The following is a 21,137-nucleotide window of genomic DNA, read 5'->3' as shown; positions in this document are numbered from 1 at the left end:
AAAAGAAGAAAGATCTCGAGATGACCAATGTAATAGAGGAAGGTAGAATTGGACATAAGCCAGAACAATGGACTGAACAATTCGAAGCCGTACATGTAATGGCCAAGTGGAGATCTTCCAATATTCTAATTTGTCCTTAATTTTGTTTAGCACCCAAGATATTTGTTGCTTATTTCTGATTTTCCAGCCAATGGGATAGCCCAAGTGTCTTACTATGCTTTCCGGATAAATAATCTGCCCAGGCCACAGGATAGCATGCCAATCACAATGCTTGAGAGGTAAAAGTTTCGATTTCTGAAAATTAATCTTTAAACCAGCTGCCAACCCAAAATCTGAAAGAGTATCCATCAATAGACGAAGCTCCACAGGACTGTTCTTTGGCATGAAGAATGAATCATCTGCATAAGCCTGTGCAATGAAAGGCCGTGAACCAGAAATCTGAAGCCCCTCTAACTGTCTAGTATGAACCAGATGATCCATGTAAAGAAGCAAAGGATGCGAAGCAATATCATAGAACAGAGCACTGAGAGGGCATCCCTGTCAAACTGATCGTTCTAGAGTCCAAGACTCAGATAAATGTTTCCCTATAAAGCATTGAGCAGTGGAATCTGAGTAAAGCCAGTATATGACATTAACTAGCTTTGGCCCAAAACCAAGTTTAGACATGATTTGAGAAACATAATCCCACTGCACCGTATCAAATGCCTTTGCCACATCCACCTGCACGACCAAGACATCTTGAGCAGAGTATTTTGCATATTCCATTGCAATGAGAGTGTTGGAGATATTATCATGTATATGCCTTCTTGGAACAAAACCATATTGCCTGGGATGAAGTCCATCATGAAGGATATCCTTTATCCGGTGTACCAGCATTTTAGCAAATAGGCCTCCAGTCATCCATTGTTTCACACAGAGGTTTTTTGGGCAGAAGCTTAACCAGACCATGTTTCCAAGCTGAGGGAAGATGTTGATGCTGCCAGGCTACATTAACGAGCTTCAAGATTGGACCCTTCAATTCAGCCCAGAAGGCTACAAAAAATTCAACTGTCAAACCATCCCAACCTGGGGATTTATGTTTACCCAAATGCTTGAGGGCTTCATCCAATTCTGTATCCAAAAAGGACATTTCCAGCATTGAAGCTTTTTGCAAAGAAACAATAGGAGAAACAAGCTCAATAAATTTGCTCCGAGCCAATGCACCCTGAGATGTAGAAGAAGATGGTAGAGAAAAAAGAAGCCGAAAATGATCCAGGCATTGTTTTTCTAACTGAGATAGAGACTGGGTCCAAAGACCATCCGATTTCCTGACTCTCATGATAGATTGACTTTGTCTGTACGTGTGTAAATTTCGAAAAAAAGATTTCGAGGAGCAGCCCTTATCCAGCATAGGTTTAACTCTAGCCCTTGTCTGCCATTTGGAAATCTTGCGTTTATCATTAGCATCAATTATGGAAGAAGCACAAGACAATGAATTCTGTTCAGAAGCAGAAAGAGACCTTTGATGGCTAATCTGTACCAAGGACTGCTTGTATGATTTTGCCCACTGGATATGCTGTCTAGTTTCTGCCATGTACCATCTTCCATACTCCTTAATGACATTTTGAATACGATGTACAAAGGAGTTCCAAGCAAAATCCAGATCCTCCCGAGCATGAGCTAACAATGGCTTACAAGCCAATCTGATCATTTGCTGGAATTTTTCATGAGAAAGATATAATTGATTAACCTGCAAGTGTCTGACTAAAGAGAGCTGAATGTCGTCCAGAGGCATACCAAAAGAAAGGTTGAGCCAGAGTGGAGTATGATCAGATAGTTGTTGAGAATAATCAGTCCACATTTGACATGTATAATCATCATATTGCTGAGCATGAATAAGATACCATCTATCAAGCCTGGCCCAATATTCTGTAAAAGCATTATGATGATATGTGAATCCCAAAACCGAAGGGTGAATTGCTGTCCATAAATCTGCAGTATGAAGAGAAGAATTCATATGTTCCCATCGCTGGATTTCAGAGGGAATCATATGGGATTTATGTGTGGTATTGTCTTTCCAGTGAGGGGAATTATTAAAATCACCACAAAGTAGAGCATTTGAAGACCAAGGATATTGGTTAATGGAGTCCCACATTTGAGCTCTGGAAGCTGAAATTTGATAAGCATACAAGGAGCCTATTTCAAAAATCTCTCCATTGATCATGCATTGGATAATCATCCATCGGCCATAAGGATCATTAAATGCTACACATGGCTGCAGATCATGTCTGGCTAAAATGCACAGCCCAGAGAAATGTCCAGATCCTGCATAAAATATATCATAGCCTGAAAAGAACCCATGCTGGCCAGCAAAAGAATGCTGATTATGCTCTTGCAGACACACCACATCAGGATGAGTATTGTTTATATAATGCCATAGGAGTCTCCATTTGTGCTGATTACAGAGGCCTTGTATATTATAAGAAAAACATTTAAGAGAAGTACGCATGAAAATATGTACAAGAGATGAGCAATCCTCAAAGAGAAAGGGAGGCATCAAGCCTCTGCCATTGCCACAGGGTCTTGCTGACCCTCAAAATCCAATTCCCTGACTAAATCATCTTCTTCACAAAGTGGAATACCCTTCTTAACTGCATTGACCCATGCTTTTGAGATGGGGCTGTCCGAAGAGGTAGAAGGTTGGCCAGGAGATGGAGCAGAAGCATCCCAATTGCGAGATTGGAGAGGTCTTTGTTTGAGAGGCACCGTCTTCTTTGCATTCTGCCAACCCTCGTGAGAAGATGAAATATTTTCCACTAGCTTGCTTTTTCCTTTATCCTTATTTTGGGCTAAATTGGCTTGGTTCCCTGTAGGAAGTGAAGGCTTTGCTCCTTTAGCTTCAATCTTTTCCACATAAGTCTTTTGACCTCCTTTATTAGATGGTGGAGGAATGGCAGCTGGAGGAGGCGGATGAAGGATTGAGGGACACTCCGAAGCTAGATGCCCGAACTTGTGACAAGAGAAACAAGCTCCGGCAAAAATGCTCCATTTCAAAGTGAAATATTTCTTTCCCAAATTAACACCCTCAATCTCAACTGCAATAGAAGAGGGGGTTGGTCTATCAGTATCCCATAAAATGCAAAAACGATTTTTGTTACCTGTGGGACGAGGGGGACAAATCACTTGTCCCAAAGTCATCGCTAAGCCTGGAAGCTCTGTTCTCATATAATCTGGGAAATCAACAACTTCAACCCATACAGGGCAGTGATGTTTGATGAGATTCTGATAATCCTTGTTAGGAGACCAGGGCATGACGTGCACCATTTGACGACCAAAAAATAAAGGGGACATTTCCAGCATCTTTTGTTTTGTCAATACATCCAAGAGATGAACTTCATAAAATCCTCTGGAGGCAAAATAGACTCCTTCTACATAGCATCCACCTAGGAGAGAATTCACCCATTGTCCCACATCATTAGCCGAGGGTATTTTACCTGGAAAAAAGATGATGACTGCAGTTTGAGAGAGCTTCTTCAGAGGATGCACAAGAGAAGGTAACTTCATCTTGTAAGTGAGTTCCGGAGCAGGTAGTGTCCATTCTCTTCTACTTTGTTGAAAATCCTCATTCAACATGTCAAACACATAGGAAGCATCTTCAGATGAAGGAGCTATGGGGGGCAGAGATTCCCTTGATTGTCTTTTAGGTTCAGGAGAAAGAGCTCTCTTGACATAATACTTGCTTGATTCTGCCATCGAGACCAATCGATTCAGAAGGAAGACACAGATCAGGAAAAAAGAGGGAACAGCACTATTGGAATGCAATCTTACAAGGAGAGGAAAAACGGAGAGCTGAAGCGACTTATACAGAAGGGGAAAAACAGAGAGCTGAAGCGACTTATACAGAAGGGGAAAAATAGACCTGTAGCGAGGCACAGCACATACGCACACACACACTCACTCCTATACACGCACTCAGGTCGAGGAAGAGATGAAAAAGAGCAGATAGGCGATGAGAAAAAAGAGCATCAGGGTAGCCTCAGAAGGTCGCGTAGATTACTGCAGGGCTGACACAGTATAGGCTACAGGGCCGATACAGTCTTGGGACAATCGCCTCACCACATGTGCTCTCACACGAGCAGGCGAACAGGATGAGGGAGCAGACGAGCAGGTCGACAGAGCAAGGGAGCAAGTCGAGAGCAGTCGAGCAGGTCTTCGGCGGCCTCCTCTCTCACACACCAATCAACACACACACACACACACACACTAGACACACACACACACACACACACACACACACACACACACACACACACACAAGCATACACACTTCTTCTTAATAAGAACTTAAACCTTTTGAGGTGAGATACTAAACAACAACATAAAATAGCAAAACAGAGAACTGTAAACTCTAGACCTAAAGCACTTAAGAACCAAAACCAAACATTAAGCTAAACTTTAAAAAAAAGACTTCGACTCAAAAGTGCAACCATTAACTCCAATGTCTGTCCGACTATGAAGTGTAGGTTCATCAACTCTATCATGCATAGCGTGGACAATAAGCTATGACATCCCTACTCACGTCATCAGTGCCCAAGAGTAGGTGCAGGCTTGTATAAGGTTAATCCAAAAGAACATGCTTTATAAAACCAGCGGATTGAATCATGTTTATTCAGCATCTTGTTCTTAATCAAGCTTAAGGCTATGGATCAATATAACAAGGCTTCCGCGCATGCAACACTCAATGTCCTATCAAACTTGGTCCTTTGGTAAATGGAAGCTACACTACTCGGACAAACTATTTGGACATGTCCAAGGCAAGATTCCTAGCTGCCCGTACACAATCCGGCTGATTGCTAATTGGAAAGCAATATTGCAATATGTTCATTGGTCTGGAAGACCTCCTCAGACAAGAAATTCATTCAAGCAATAAAACATACATTGGAGTATTGCTTTTGCTACTCCATTGGCGATTACAGCTCCTAGATCAGCTTATTTTCTATCTATCAAAGGCATATGCATTGTGCAAGATGTCATATCCCCTGAGGGACATGTTCTATCTTTCCAACAAGCTCAACAAAGATGGGATTTGGGTATGCATTACAGGCCTACATGGCAAAAAATCCAAACACAATTACAACCCTTCCAGAATGTCATACCGGACCTTGGCCAGGATAGACTAGAAGATTGGATATTCCATAGAGAGGAGCCTTCTGTTTCCATGAAATTTCCTTTTTCATGGATCACAGCAACAAGGATCCGATTAATTATACCACCACCATGGTTTTCAGAGCATGGAAATATGCTATGGAATAAGAATAAGCCACCAATATGGTGGAAAAAAAATTTTGAAGAGGCTATGGAAAAGCAAGTTACCTCTCAAATAGAGAGTCTTCTTTTGGCAATGCATTGCAGGAGTACTTGTTGGTAGCATTTGGCAAAAAGAAAGATTGCTTCTGCTCATTGTCCAAGATGTTCTTGCTTGAATGAGACCATTTATCACTTGTGGTGTCGTTGCCTTGACGCACAGGATTTCCTGCTTCATTTATCTAGATGCTGGAATGCCAGATTTCCAAGTGCATGTTTCTCTCAACATTTTTGGATATTTGATAGATATGAGCAGAGATTTGCCCATATGGCTCCATTTTTCCAATGTATGCAATTTTAGGCTCTTTGGATAGTTTGGATTGCTCGTAATCGACTAGTTTTCCAGTTGACCTCGATTGACAAGTATCAGTATTTCCGTCAATCGTTGAGAAAATCTTTACATGATTGCCATCACCTACAACAATTAGATCAGTCTCATCTCGATTTGTTTTTCCACTATTTTTAGTTTTTCCTCATAGTAGGAGCTATGGAGGATCAAAGAGCTTGTTGCTCCATAGATAGTGGGTGTGTGCGGAGAAAGAAAGAAAGAAAGAAAAGATATATTAACGTTTACGGAAGGCCAGATTGGCCTATGAGACAAATCTGTATACAACAAGTCCATGTCTTGAGTATCACGGAAAGAAAAACTGAAATGAAAAGCTAATCCTAGTCATATGCAACTCACTATGTAGTCAATGCTCTAGAGAGAGAAGATTGCATGACTCAATGTAGATTGATTAGCTTGATATATTTGAAGTACACCAAGTACATGCTTTTATAGGTAGCAAACCTTATCTTTTGACTCACATAAAGCACATACACTAATAAACAAGTGCCACATGGCACACACTTATCTTATCCAGATACAAGGAGTGTTCACACCTAAACAGGTGTTCACACACACATATACATGAATAAGTTTACACACACACATAGGCTGGATATACATACTTGGCTCTTTTTGGGGGCGCTTCACTCACGGATATAGGAGGGTACACATACACGTGGGTACACATAAGTTGGTTACACACACGGAACTTCGAAATACCCAATAAATCTCCATTTGGAGTGAGGGTGGAGTTATCAAGAATAGCCTTGATACTTATGGTGATTTGGGCTCATTGGTACCACGTGATGCAAAAGATCACAATGGCCATATTTGGCATGATACAACAGATCACTGCCAAGCCTGCAAATAGAGCTTGACCACACATAAGATTCTTCAGCCTCCAGAACTACCCCACCTGACTCAAAACAAGATTGACAAGGAATTAAGGAGCATTATAAACATATAAGAGAAAAGCACACACACAGATTATTTTTCACATTTTGGGGGACATCCTGGGTAGAGAACCCTTGATACACATACATAAAAATTACACGCATAAAATTTCGAGGTAGATTCCCCCTTTGACGCCAATGATGCTGCCCTTTTTGCGGCAACGCTTCCAAGGTAGTGCGTGTTGGGGCCCGAGCATGGATGATGACAGTGACGATGTAGAAGCTCGTGTTGGTGTAGAAGCATGTGCTGATGTTGCAAGGGCATTTAGTGAAGTCCAAAATAAATGCATAAAGCCAAAAAATGGTTGCCTTTCTTCCCCATGTGAACACCCTCTTGTAGAAAAAAAGAAAAATATATTAAGTGTCTACTAAAGACCCAGTAGGCCTAGGAGACCAAAGTGATACAATAGTGTCCAAGGCATATCTCATGTCATGTGCACACACATGTACATGCTAATCTCAGGGGCTAATCCTGAAGGCAACATGATAAAGACTCACTAGAACCAGATGTTTTGGAGCATGGAGTGCAAGTTTAGGCAAGGGATGGACTCGAGTGGACTCAAGGACCTGTCGGCTGCATGGAGAACAAGAAAAGACTGTGTTGGCTGCATCAGGCAGGTTGGAGTTGGCATTTATTGTGTTTGGGTCCAGTCGCCCAAATCTCTGGCTGTCCAAGGCCTATAAAACGCAAGTTTTGCTCATTGTTTTACTCATTCAACTCCTTGTTGAGTTGGGTCTAGACATATACTAGGGTTAGGGTTTGCTTACCTTTTCCCCAGTCTAAGAAACCAAAGCCTTCTGCAGGGTTAGTTCCTGATCTTGTTGGGGAATAGCCAAGTGGTGAAGAGACTGAGTTGTGCAGGGCATGGGGCAAAGTGAGATCAGAATGCCTTGATTTTCTTTGACACAGTTGCTAGAGCCAACTTTATCTCACCAAATTTGGCTGGCAGATTGAGGATCCGCGCAGAGGAGATGGGGCCTTTGTATGAGGCTACTATGGCTTGTCTTGGGTATGCAGAACCACCCGTTATCCCTATTATTGGGAAGCTGAGGCTTCATGTGCAGGGTTATGTGGACAGTGAAGAGTTCTTTATCATGCCACTTAATGGGTGTGATGTTTTGTTGGGTATGCCATGGTACCATAGAGTACATGCAGTGGTGGATACGTACAACAGGAAGATTATTTTGACTCATAGAGGGAAAGAGCATATTTTGGATGTAAAGCTTAAAGGGGAATCTGTTCCTATTGTATAGGCTTCGGCCATTTCATCAGTAATGAAAAAGCATCTTTTTGCATACTTGGTTTTTGTAAAGGATGCAAAAGATAATGAGTCTAAATCTAATTTGTCTATGTTAGATAAAGACAAGACTAGTTTCCTAGGTGAGTACCAGGATTGTTTTTCCAAATCATTGCCAGGAGAACTTCCTCCGAAAAGGCCAGAAGATCATGCTATTGATCTTATTCTAGGAAGTACCCCACTAAATAGACCGTCGTACCGTGTTAGAGCAGCCCAACAAGAGGAAATTATGAGCCAGATACAAGAGTTGTTGAAAAAGGGGTCGATTCAACCTAGCTCGTCACCCTTTTGCTCACCTGTGCTCTTAGTGCAAAAGAAAGATGGTTCTTGGCACATGTGTATTGACTACAAGGCGCTAAACAAGAACACCATCAAGAATCGATTCCCTATTCCGAGGATCGATGACATATTGGACCGCTTACAGGGCTCCACAGTCTTTAGTCGGGTAGACTTGAAAAGCGGGTATCATCAGATACGCATTAGACCCGAGGATGTGCATAAGACAACATTTCGGACCACCTTTGGGCTATATGAGTTCTTGGTCATGCCCTTTGGCTTGACAAATTGTAACACGCGGAAGCTCTGGGAGTCTTCTTTCAGCCCTAAACACCACTGAGAACATGCTGATGCATAAACGCAGATATAGAGAGAGAGTAGAGAGAGAGAGAGAGATGTGCTGGAAAATTCAGTATATTTCATATAGTACAAAAAGGTACTTGTCTACAGCCTTAGGCTGCCTTGAAGAAAAGGTGATAACACCCAAAATCCTGTCCCCCTATGGGACTCCTAATGACCCAAACCCCTAGAGGGTTGAATGCTAGAACTATGAGCATCTTGGGCTATTTATAGGCCTTTGGCATGCTTGAGGGAACTGGCCGACTGCTAGTCGGCCAGCAGTCTTGCCTCCTTTAATCCATAAATGTCAATGCTGCCCTCTGGTTGCAGCCGCCCACCTTCTGTAAGCAGCCGACTGTCCCTTTTGCCTGGTTCAGCTTCAGCCCACACACGCCTCTGTCCCTTTTTTCTCTCTCTTGCTTTTGGAAAGAGTGAGGCTGGCTGAAGTGTGGATTGGCAGGCGTGGGAGTTTTTGAAAGAGGAAAAACGCATACGGTCTGGCTGCATGCTTTTAGAGAGACAGTAGACAGGCGGTGCTGGCTGCAGGCGTGGGAAACTTCTGAAGCTGAGAACTCTGCGCTGCTGACCACAGGAGGCTTTTTGGAAAGGCTGCAGGCGGGCTGATTTGCTGAGACTACAGGGACAGCCTAGCACTCCTCCACGCATGCTTTTAAGGGACTGAAACTGGCTGCTGTGATGCGCTACAGGGCAGAGACACAGGCCATACTGTCTTTCTCTTTCTTGGGTCTTTGGGAGGATAGCCGACTGTTGTGCTGCAGAGAAAACAGTCGCCTACAGAAGCTTTCTTCTCTCTCCTTTGCTTTTGGCAAGAAGTGGTTGTCAGTTGGGAAGTGTGAATTGTGAGAAGGGAACACAAGGCTGGACAGCAGGTTCTCTCACAAGTTTTCTCCCTCTTCCGGCTGCAAGACAAGAGGACAAGACAGTTCGGGGCTTTTCCTCGAGTCTTTTCTTCCTTGTGGAAACCGACATCAAGACTGTAAGTTTCTCTTTCTTTGTGAGCAAGTGGAACTGCAGGTGATGTCTTTTGAAGTCTCTCTTTTCACTAACTCAAGACTGCTCTAGAGTGGTTCTCTCTAGCCCTTTGTGAGAGGAAGGGTTTGGCAGTTCAGAGGGTGAAAACAGGACAAGTTTGTGGGCTGTTTTGGATAAGTTTGTGGACTGATTTTCATGGCTGAGATTATGGCTATGTGCATGGTTCAGTCAGATGCTTATTCAAAGCCTCATGGATGTACAGACTTAGCAGATTAGAGGTGATAACAGTGTGGTGTTCTTGGGACACAAGGCTGTGTAACCTCTATGCTAAGAGGTCTTGAGGATTGGCAGATTGGACCTGTAGACATACAAGCCATGGATGGCCATGTTGTAATCATCTAAATCTTTCTATTGAAATTGAATAAAGAAATACCGAAAGGGGCGCCAAGCTTTGGGGCCAACAGGTGTCGTTTTCTTTCTTGTTTTGGAGCACTCTAGCTCCTGTTTATTTGATTAATTGTCTGGACTACAATTGGATTGGGTGACTGCTAGTCTACCGCACTTTGGTTTCTACCAGAGGCCGGTTTCACAGAGCATCAGGCTCAGCAAGGCTAAACCTTGGTTCAGTCCCATATGAAGGTGTATAGGTCCAGGGTACAAGAAAGTGCACAGGTATGAAGCCCTAAGGCAGAACAAGAAAAGACTATGTCGGCTGCATCTGGCAGGTCGGAGTTGGCATTTATTGTGTTTGGGTCCAGTCAGCTAGGACCAGCAGTCGGCCAGATCTCTGGCTGTCCAAGGCCTATAAAAGAAAGGTTTTGCTCATTGTTTTACTCATTCAACTCCTTGTTGAGTTGGGTCTAGACATAGACTAGGGTTAGGGTTTGTTCATCTTTTCTAGAAGGCAACCCATGGCTGCAAGGGATTATGTACCTTTTTGTACCATATGAAATACTGAATTTCCAGCCATCTCTCTCTCTCTCTCTACTCTCCCTTCTGTAACTATTTGGCCCTCCTAGCTCTATTTCACATGATGAAATCCATGCCCAGACACCAGACAGGTGGAAGAAGACATGGGGACAGGGTCTATAAGGATTGATTAAGAAAAAGCACCATTCTTGGTCATAAAGCAAGAAAAAGCAAAAAGTCAAACAGGGTTGACTACGAGCTAAGGGCACCATTGGAAAGAGGAGACTCAACCGGACCAAAAAGCTAAAAGGCACTTTCTCAAAAAGCGGCTCTAAAGCCAAAAAGCAAGGCCGTAAAGCTAGAAAAGCAAAGCACCAAAAGTTGAGTAATATTTTATTAATAAAAGTAAAAAGAGAAAAGCAAAGCATAAAAAGGCAAAGCAAAAGCATGAAGGCTTTTTGGCAAAAAGAAAGGTCTCTCACAAGTATAAAAAGGATTGGACTTCTCTTGTAGTACCATGAACAAGATCATTGAAGATTGAAGGAGATCGTGGAGTATGTGTGGACATCATTATGATCATGAAGAGCTTGTTCTTCGCCATCAACACCTTCTCCAACATCCTAGATTTGTATGGGCATATGCATGGGCAATACGGACGCATGTACGGACAAAAATTTCAAAAACTCTAAAAATTTTAGATACCCTAAAACTGCTCCAAAAACCCTAAAAGTTGCTTTTTGGATGTTTTTATTGCCCCAAAACCATTAAAACAGGTTTTATATCAATTTTATTGCGAGAAAGAGCTTTTCCATGGTTTTCTTCATGGACAAGGCTATAGGAGTTGTGGAGATTACTCATGGGATGAGCAAGTGTTTCTTGGACTTGGACATAGAGCTTGGACATGGAACATGAAGCTTGGACATAAACATGGAACTTGGACATATAGGTTGGGCATGAAGCTTGGACATGAACATGGAACTTGGACTTGGATTTGGATCCAAACTTGGATTTGGATCAGAACTTGGATTTGGACTTGGATCTAGACCTAGACTTGGATTTGGATTTGGATTCATTGGATTTAGACTTGGACTTAGATCTGGACTTGGATTTGGACTTGGACTTGGACTTGGATTCATTGGATTTGGATATTGGATCTAGTACTAGCCCGGTGAGAGTTACTTGTGGGTCATCCCCGTGGTGTGCTCCACATCAGAGATCTTGTGCGTCGACATCAACATCGACTTGGATATCCTACATCGACATATTTGTTTGTTTTGTATTCATTGATTGTATTGATCCTGGCCAGCGTGCCCGTGGATTGTTCCTGAATAAATTCCTGAAAGAGAGCGGGGCCTGTTCCCCGCTCAATGTGGTATACTGTGCAAGATTCCCATTCCCTTTTCTCTCCCCCCTCTCTTTATATTTTCATCTCTTGGACACGTGGTTAAGTCTGTCATTGCACGCCCCGCTGGGCTTACACCTTCTGTCTACGTTTTTGCATTAGCATGTTCTAAGTGGTGTTTAGGGCTGAAAGAAGACTCTCAGAGATTCCGCATGTAACATCTCATCATGGAATGGAAAATAAAATAGAAACAAAAACATAGCTATCTCACTGGGGTGATACCAAATTGTCCATGGAAACTCATCATGGAATACCAGAAACATAGAAACATGAGAAGAGCATCAGCCTTTAGTAGATCGTATACCACTTTGCCCTAGTCCGAGGTAAGTCCTCTCGGTCAAGGCGGGTCGGAAGCAGCCCAAAGTGGGTCCACAAGATCCACTATATGGGTGTCCTCCACCTCCTGGGTCCGGAAGAAACTGGCGATGGTTGGCTGGCGAGGGAGGGGTTGGGGTGGCTGGGGCTCAAGAAAGGGTCCCTGTGTCTGTAGAGCTCAAGCAAGAAAATCCCTAGGCAACATTGGTCCAGGAAGTCAATGATCATGGAGAGTGGACCAAATCCCTCACGAAACAGACAGTGAAACCTTCCGCAGATCTTATAGTATACTGGGTAGCGGCATATGGAATGCTCCTTTGTCTCAACCTCTGTCTGGCATAATCAACAGGTCCTCTCCTCTCTGGATCTTCGTATGAGCTCCCCAGCTTTGAAGACACGCTCAGCTCTACCTATCTCCACTCTGAGGTGGTGGGATGAAGCCCGTATCTGGCCAATCGCAATCCGCATGGCATGGGACATGTGAACACTCATGTAACCAGGCTGATAGATGAATCCATCCTCAGTGAGTGTGAGGGAGTGATCTCGGTAGAACTGCATCTTCGTTGGGAGCTCCTAAGGTGTGATCCATGTGCAATGGGTGTAGAGGCTGAGAAGATCTAACCGGATAACCCAGTTGGGGTCCTCATGAGAGAGTTAGAGAAAAGAAGAGTCCAAACTGTACTGAAGGTGGGGTGGTAGGTGGTCCATGCAGAGCCCATATATTGAGAACCAAGTGGAAACTAAGGCGGCTTACCACACTCCAGAGTGGCCCTCAAGTGCTAGCTTTCTCAAGGACTCCAGGGCAAGCCTCGGGTGCCTTTGGGGATCCATGTGACTGATGCGATGGAGGTATGTGACTATTTGGAAGAGTGCATCCACTACCGTTGGGACTACGGCAAACTCTACCTGGATAATCTGGTGTGGGACTGACGGTTTGCTACGGATCATACATGAGAGCATCATGACCTAGGGCCTCTCAACTCACCGCCAATCCTCACTGGATAAATTTTGAATTTTCCCCCAGAAGGCTACTCCATACAACAAGGCTGGTGTGACGAGGGTGTCGAAAAGCCAACCCTCCATCTTGGGCTCCTGGAAATGTGCCTGGAAGCATTGCCGCTCAAGTAAGCTCGAGGCTGCATATCCCCGTGTCACTCTAGCATGTGTTGTGGAAAGCATGGTGAAGCATGGGCCACTGAAAGTGACACCAAGGTAGACATAGGATAGCGAATCTCCACAGGATCCCCTTTGTATGTGAAGCTCAATTTGGATGTGAAGGGCCGGGAAGTATTGAAGAGGTGTCCCGCTAAGTGCAGAAGTCCTGTAAGGCATCCAACTGTCTCTGAAACCCCTTGGCTGAATAAAGTAGTATGGGGATCAATATGCCTGCCAGTGTGGGACCAGCCCCACCTAATCCACAATGAAGCTCGAGATCTCATGAAAGAGGCCAAAAAGAGTGGGTGATAGAGGGCAGCCCTGTTTCACCCCAATAGTGCTGGAAATCTCTTGCAATGTGCCTCTTGGGGCTCTCACTCATCCGGCGACAAACGGACTCATAGAGGGCGATGATGCTCCAAACCATGTCAGATGGGACTCCTATCTCCTGTAGATGGTGTAGGAGGCGGGATTGGGGTATAGTATCAAAAGCTTTGCGGAAATCCACAAAGCAGCAGTAAATCCTCATATGTCGTGCTCTACCCTCCTCGATGATGGCACGGAGGGTAAAGATGTGGTCAGGGGTAGAGTAGCTCCTCCAAAAGCCTGCCTATCCTGAGGCTCTACATCCATGTCTCCCTGCAAATGAAGTGAGCTCCACCTCTAGCACCGATCCATAGAGTTTGGCCAATATGTGGCCAATCATGATCGTCCTGTAATTATTAGGATCAAGTGGATCTCTGGCTTTGAGGATGGGGGTGATAGTGTTGGTGGACCAAGAGGGTGGAAATCCTTCACAATGGTCTCTATTGAACACGTAGGCTAGTAGGGGCGCCAAGGCATCATTGACATGCGAGATGTACTCGACAATGAGTCCCTCATGATCCTGGGCTCGCCCATTACGTAGTCTACGAATGGCCTTGAGGACCATGCACTTTGTGAAGAAAGTGGAGGTGGTGGGGCGGGGATCTGGTGGTGGGGGTAGGGGTGGCTCTAGAGGACTCACACTTAATAGAGCCTTTTTACACCTTAAAAAATGATCTTAAGGGTTAACCCTTAGGGTTTTCTCAAGCCACAAAAAAAAGGATTATGGGAGTGACGCATGGCTGATGCACGAGCTCACAGATGGAGAAGCACTGAGCGTTGTTGACCTCGGGCCAATAGAGCCGCCCAATGGTGGAGCAGGGCAACACGGCGCAAAGGCTTGTAGATGGGAGCAGCTAGCTTGCTGCTGGCGAAGGCAGTTGGCAAGGCAGTCCAACAAAGGCTATGCAGGTGGCCAATGGAGCAGCTCAGAGGACAACGTAAGTAGGTGGACAAGGCTGTTGTGGATGGTGTGCTGACCTCAGCAATAGGTGCAGGCGGCTAGCGGCAATCGAACAGCAGTGACAGAAGATGGGATTTGCACAGTTACAGTGCAGCTATGCTGGAGAGGACGCCACAGAGGTGACGATAGTTGACATGTGCAGTAGTTGACAACGTTTGAAAATGGAGTGCCGGTGATGAAGGAGAGCAACGCACAGTATTGGCAGTGGTAGGATCGTCCAGGGCCGAGTGAGCAACGGCGACAATGACTTGGTGATGCAGGCGCTCGATGGGGTGTAGCAAAACAGGTAGAGCAGTGTCCTATTCATCAGATGCAGAAGCTCCAGCGCCGCTCACCTGTAGCCAGCTCTGATACCATGTTGGTGATCAGCCCACAGGTGGGTGAGAGAAGCTGGAGCTGTGGAGGAACAAAGAGCTCCATAGATAGTGGGTGTGTGCAGAGACAGAAAGAGAAAGTTGGAGAAACTCAATTCTCGAGAGAGAAGATTGCAGGACTCAATGTAGATTGATTAGCTTGATATATTTGAAGTACACCAAGTACATGCTTTTACAGGTTGCAAACCTTATCTTTTGACTCACATAAATCACATACACTAATAAACTAGTACACACTTTATCTTATCCAGATATAAGGGGTGTTCACATACACAACCACCCCCCTTCCTCCCACTCCTTCCCCCACCCACAACACACAAAATTTTAAGCAAAATACTTGGCACAAATAGGGTGCACCCACAATATGACTGTAACCTCATGCTGGTCCCAAAGCATCACTAGACCCTTTAGAGCTTCTTGCTTTACTTGTGTTCGCATGAAAATAGATTGATTTCTTCATCTAAACCCGCATTTTGACTGCCTCAATTAACATTGCATGAGCTTTAAAACAATAAACCTACCGGCAGTCTTTAGGTATGGACAAAATTGCTGATTTCATATCTGTATTCAGGCGCTCTCTCAAACTTTTCTCAGTAACACAGTACTCCACATTACCTGTGTAGCAAAGAAGATCATATTCAGTACTTCAAATAGTGAAGTCAAACAGTGAAGTAATAACCAAGAGTCAAAATGCCGAATCTGCAAGATCATCTGAATACCATTTTTGTCTTTCACCTCCACGTAGCCTTGCTTTTCAATCATTTGGAGACCATTCTCTCCCAAGCGCTCTTTCACACCTCTCTGAAGGTTAAAGCGGCCACTCAGATTTACTACAGTACCCACATCACTGTACTTGGATGCATATAACAGCACCACATTTCCACCTGCAAAAGCAAACTTGGATTAGAGCACTTAACGAGACTTAATCTAGTTTGAGTTAGCTAAACAGCCTTAAAAAGGACCTCAAAATGGCTTAAGGTGAACCACCTTTGCTATGGCCAATGAGAGCCTTTACCCTGAGTCCTTGTGCTATCAAATGAAGTACTACTGATCGGAGATCTTCCACTTCCTTCCAGTAATTCCCATATTGAAACTCTCCTTCACTTTCCCTGCCGTGAAAACTAAATCATATACTGACCTATGATCCTACAAAGACTTCAATAAAAAGCAATAAATATGAGTTGCTTCATAACCACCTACCCATTACCAGAAAAATCAAATCTTAAAGGAGTAAGGCCTTTCTCCACCAATGTTGATGCTAAACTTGTAAGTGTTGTGCTTTCCTGCCAGATACAGAAAAGCCGTCAACTCTCACATTTGACACTGGTTTACTGGTAGAATATTATGAATGCTTAACACTTTATCCATATTGTACTACGTTTGGCCTTATGGGCCACTCTTGGCTCTTCACAGACATTACTACATCTCTCACGGAAATATTTGTGGGGATCTTGATTGTACTTGTGCTTGTCCTTCTCCTTTAGGGTACCTGCTCTTTGAGGCATGGGGAAGACTGGGCTTCAGGTTGGTTGGAAGGGCATAGAGGAGATGTCATCTGCACTGTCTTGGGGGGACCTACAGGATGACTCAATGAAGTGGCTAGCATGATGTTGCTGCTGTGAAGAAGTTTCGTGGAAGTGGTGGGGGAGGATCAGATGTGGAAGCAGCAAGTGGAGTGGGGAAAGTCCACAAGTGGAGTGGGCTAAGAACAGACTTTCAGAATTGCTCCCTCCCATTGAGCAGGACAATCTGCTGATCGCACCCCCTCCAGCGTACCTCTATCAGAGACTGATGGCAACTCCAAGCAACCCCACATACATGTGTCCCTATCCTAGGACTTCATGGATCACGGAAAGAGGGAAAGGAAGGAGATGGTCAGATTACTCGTAAACAATCTGCTGAAAATCAGAAGGGAAAATCTCTGAAAGGGTCCTAGCAGAATGAAAATGATCAACAAAACCAGAAGTTAGATAAAGGGAAGGATAAAGCTACTGAAAGCACTAACCCTAATCATGAAGCTGGATGGGTTCGGAAAGATATCATACCCAAAACTCTGGAGCCACTGGACTACCTCTGTATACCATGAGCGACTGTCCCCTGACTCTGCAAGCTGCCTGGATGCCTCAAAAGCAATGCGCGGGAGTCGGTCCACCGGCATGTCACTGAGTCTGTGCAAGAAACATACTGTCTGAAAGAGTGCCTCTACTAGCATCAGTGGTGCAGCAAACTCTGCTCTCACAATGTCATGGGGAATGGATGGCTTACTACAAACCATCCGGGATAGCATTATGACCTGTGGGCGCTCTATCTGGCTCCATGTGGAGGCTGCCAAGCCTGGTGTCCAAACTGGGGCTGCGTACATCAGGGCTGGAGTGACTAAAGTGTCAAAAAGCCACCCTTTTGTACGGGGCTCTTGGAAATGTGCCTAATGGCTCTGTCTCTTTAGCATAGCCAAGGCTGCATAGGCTCGGGTGAGTCGATCATGGGCTGCCTGCGTCATAGAGAATCGCCCGGCTCTGCTGGTGAATGTAATCCCCAAATATACATAAGATGTAGAGACCTCTACTTGGCTGCCCTCAAACATAAAAACAGATCTCCTCCTTATTGCTGGCGATGTATGGAAGATCGTAACCTTGGTTTTCCCAAGGTTCACTGTGAGGCCTCTGTCTCTGCAGAAAAGCTCTAGAGCCGCTAGATGCTTCTGTAGTCCCTCCTGTGTCTCTGAAATCAGGATAATGTCATCAGCATATAGCATAATATGTACCTGTGTGTCCGAGATGTGCCCGCCGACTCCACCTCCTCGCTGAATATAGTCTGCTACCTCGTCGATGTATAGCCCGAAGAGGGTGGGAGATAGTGGGCATCCTTGCTTCACGCCAATGGTGCTAGCAAAGTCTGCAGACATACCTCCTGGGCAACTGACCCTGGATGCCGCACGCTCATAAAGAGCATAAATTCCCCACATCATCTCTGTAGGTACTGCCAGTGTCATGAGTCTCTAAAAGAGCCACTCTCGAGGAACCGTATCGAACACTTTGCGGAAATCCACAAAGCAACAATCTATGCAATACACCACACTAGGGGCGAGATGATGGACCGACACCCCCCCCCCCCCCATTTATGGTTAGATTACCAAAAAGGAGTGCTTCAAATACAACCTTGCGGGTGCCCATGGATTCTCCACTAGCTACGAGTACAAGATGAAAACAAAAGCAAAACATATGCTGAATTTGATGAATTTGATGTCCCTTCTCAGAACAAGAGAGCTTTCTCGGCTTAGAGCACATGCAGGATAACCATGGACAGCCCATAGCATTCCCACACCAGCCTGGGACAACTCTGTAACTCCATCTTCTACCTGTCTGGCTCACGGAGCAAATCGACCAGCCTTGAGGGGCTGTTTTCAGCAGTCGATCAGCTCTCAGTAGCCCCAGGAAGAGTCGACGAGCAGAGGTTTACAAGGTGGAAGATAATTGATCAGCCGAGGAAGTCTTGTGAGGACTTCTAAGCCTATTAGTGATTTAAGACATGATAAAAAAACTTAACATTGAAAAGTAAGATGCTTAGAGCGGAAAGCTATGTCGTTTGCATTGAGACACACGGCCTATATATATATATACCTAGATGAATCCAGGAACATGCCCAAATTCACCTTATAAGAATGTGCAATTTATAACCTCATGGTAGTCATCCACAAGGCCTTGTTAAATAGGGCTTGAAGAGGTACAAATGAAGAGGCACATCCCTAATGAAAGCAAGCATATCCTCGGATCACAAATGCTTTTTTATGTGGTGACTTCAATAACTCACCAAACTATGAAGACAATAGCTCTCAGAGATCACACATGATTACTTTTGAGAAAAGGCGCCTTAGAAGCACAAAAGCATGTGGAAGGCTTAAGCATCTAATGCCTACCCAAAAAGGATATACCTTCCATCACAATGCAGTCAATGACTACCGAGCCAGATTATTGGATCGATGGTATATGCAAAATGCAGATCAATTTGATGCCTTTACTTGCACTATGTCCATAGACTTCTCAATGCAAACTTCATATCATTTTCCTTTATGGATGACTTTGTATTTTAACATGACTACGCATAATGTACCTTTGCCTCACAAGAAATTGCTTATAATTAATAACAGCTACCTTACACATCAGCAATTCAAAGTTTTGGTAGAGGTTGAAATTCAGCCATGCAAATGTAACATTTGTAAAAGCACCTTCGAGGATCGGAAACCATGGCAGAGAACGATGACATCTTGTGAGCCGGTGTCATCCAAGACGCCAACCATCTTCTCTCCGGAAGGATTGGAGATCATGACCTTCTTCCTAGCAACATGTCCTGAACAACAAGCAAAACCATAGAATAAGGCTCTTGCACATACCCCACAAGTGGGAGTGCGCACGTACCGCCTGCCCTACCTGCGGGATGATGAGGAGTAGCCATCCTGACTCGTGAAAAGCTTAAGGGCGAAGCTTCTCCGGCACCAAAACACAGACTGCCAAAACAGAGACTACTGTGGGCAGTGTGGGAGTTTCGTAGGGACGACCCGGAAGCAAGCGAAAGAGCCCACTGGCTCGTCATGCCCGATTTTACTGGCTGGTAAGCATCCTTGTGTGAACTTTTCGCCCACGTGGTTCGATTCTTGTCCCCAAGTGAAGGAAAAAGTGTCTTGCTGACCCCAGTTAGTGAGTGCCGTGGGTAAAGGTTACTTGAGAGTAGGTCATGATTTCCAAGGGACACTATAGTGACATATTCTCATATTCCTCAGTCTTCTCGATCTACACATTTTGAGAAGTTTCAGCACAAAGATAAAGCAGAGAAGCACAATGGTCCACAAGTGAATGGGAAGAAAACTGAAACTGCAAAGAAGACCAACAATGGCGATCGAAGCGGTGGCAAGCTTGGGCAAGTTGTGCTAGAAAAAAAAGTGTCTTCTTCACCCAAAAAATAAATAAATAAACCCTTTCACTAAATGGATTGTCCCATAGCTCAGCATTATTCTTTGTTCACAGCATGCGCTGATTGCAGTGGCCCAAGCCAATTGTGGTGATTTTGGCAATTCTTTAAAAGCTGGGAAGGCCAAGTTGACATGGCCATGGGTAGGCTTTGTAACTAGCCTAAAAGTATGAATGCTCATTGAATGCATTCTTTTATCTCGTAACCTTTAGGTTAAAGGTGCTTGCTTTATTATTGAATAATCAAACCTTTTGAAAGGCCTCCTCCTTGAGGACGTACTTGAACCAACTCCACACCCAACCAAAAAGCTCAACTATTGAGCCTAGATCCATAAAAAGTTAAAACGGAAACGTAATCAAACCACAATGCACAATGCATACAATCCTCCAATCACTAAAGATGCAATATATGATGATGTTATAATGGTTGGTGGTGACTCCTCTCATGGTTTAGGTAGCTCAATTTGTTAAAAAAAAGGAATCAAAATGCTAAGCTCAATGGTTCAAAGCTGCTTTTTGATAATGTAAAGATGTAAAAACCTCCCCTTTAGTCTCTTTTAATTATCCCCCCTTCAGAATGGAAAAAGATCTTGTTTGACCCATGTTTTGGTCTAGAGAGAGGTAACAAAAATTGAAATATTTTTGGATAAGTATTTTCTTCCAATCAATAGGAAGTGATCCCCTGAAACAAAATTTTAATCAAAAATTTCTAAGTTGCATTAGTAGATTTGGACAATGGGTGAACCAAGGAGTCCTAGTTCAAAGTTCTAAGTCTTATTAAATTATTTTGAATTTAAAAATGTGATATCCTTATCCCTTAAGGTTGAAAAAAAAATAAAGAAAAATAAGAAAAAATAAAATTATCCACAAAAAAATAGTAAAGAAAGGCTCACATGAGGTGAAGATGCAATAATCGTGAGTTTCAGATATTTAAAGGAGACTTTTGGGAGACCTTGTGACACCTCAGGAGAGGGAAATCCCCTCATCAAGGAGGCGCCTAGAAATCACATCAAAGGGGCATTTTTTTATTTTAAAAAAAACATAAAGTGGCTAGATATTTTATCTCTCATCTCTCCTCTTCCAAACTAAATAAAAAACTGGGCATGACTAGTCTAAAACTTTTCCAAATTAGATCAAACTGAAGCTGGTGGAAGCCTCTAG

The 21,137-nt window shown here is 44.0% G+C and overlaps 1 protein-coding gene across 2 annotated transcripts in view; it reads right to left on the bottom strand.

Moving 5' to 3' along the window:
- The window catches only part of LOC147619692 (putative uncharacterized protein YDL057W), a 42,355-nt gene extending 22,695 nt beyond the window's left edge, over positions 1–19,660 (bottom strand). For both annotated transcript variants that reach the window (XM_086773386.1, XM_086773387.1), the window contains exons 1-6: positions 19,440–19,660; positions 19,238–19,359; positions 16,213–16,295; positions 16,000–16,121; positions 15,732–15,896; positions 15,534–15,627 (exon numbers count right to left, since the gene is read on the bottom strand). In XM_086773386.1, the coding sequence (XP_086629512.1) occupies positions 15,534–15,627; positions 15,732–15,896; positions 16,000–16,121; positions 16,213–16,295; positions 19,238–19,359; positions 19,440–19,602 (749 nt within the window). In that variant the 5' untranslated portion in view covers positions 19,603–19,660. The remainder of the gene's footprint in view (positions 1–15,533; positions 15,628–15,731; positions 15,897–15,999; positions 16,122–16,212; positions 16,296–19,237; positions 19,360–19,439) is intronic.
- Positions 19,661–21,137: the final 1,477 nt, after the last annotated feature.

The sequence above is a fragment of the Cibotium barometz genome, chromosome 33 (assembly GCF_041138505.1).
Source record: "Cibotium barometz isolate CiBa-2024 chromosome 33, ASM4113850v1, whole genome shotgun sequence".
In the NCBI taxonomy this organism is placed as follows: domain Eukaryota; kingdom Viridiplantae; phylum Streptophyta; class Polypodiopsida; order Cyatheales; family Cibotiaceae; genus Cibotium; species Cibotium barometz.
Note: the sequence above shows the minus strand (reverse complement) of the source record. Positions and strands in the feature narration are given on the sequence as shown.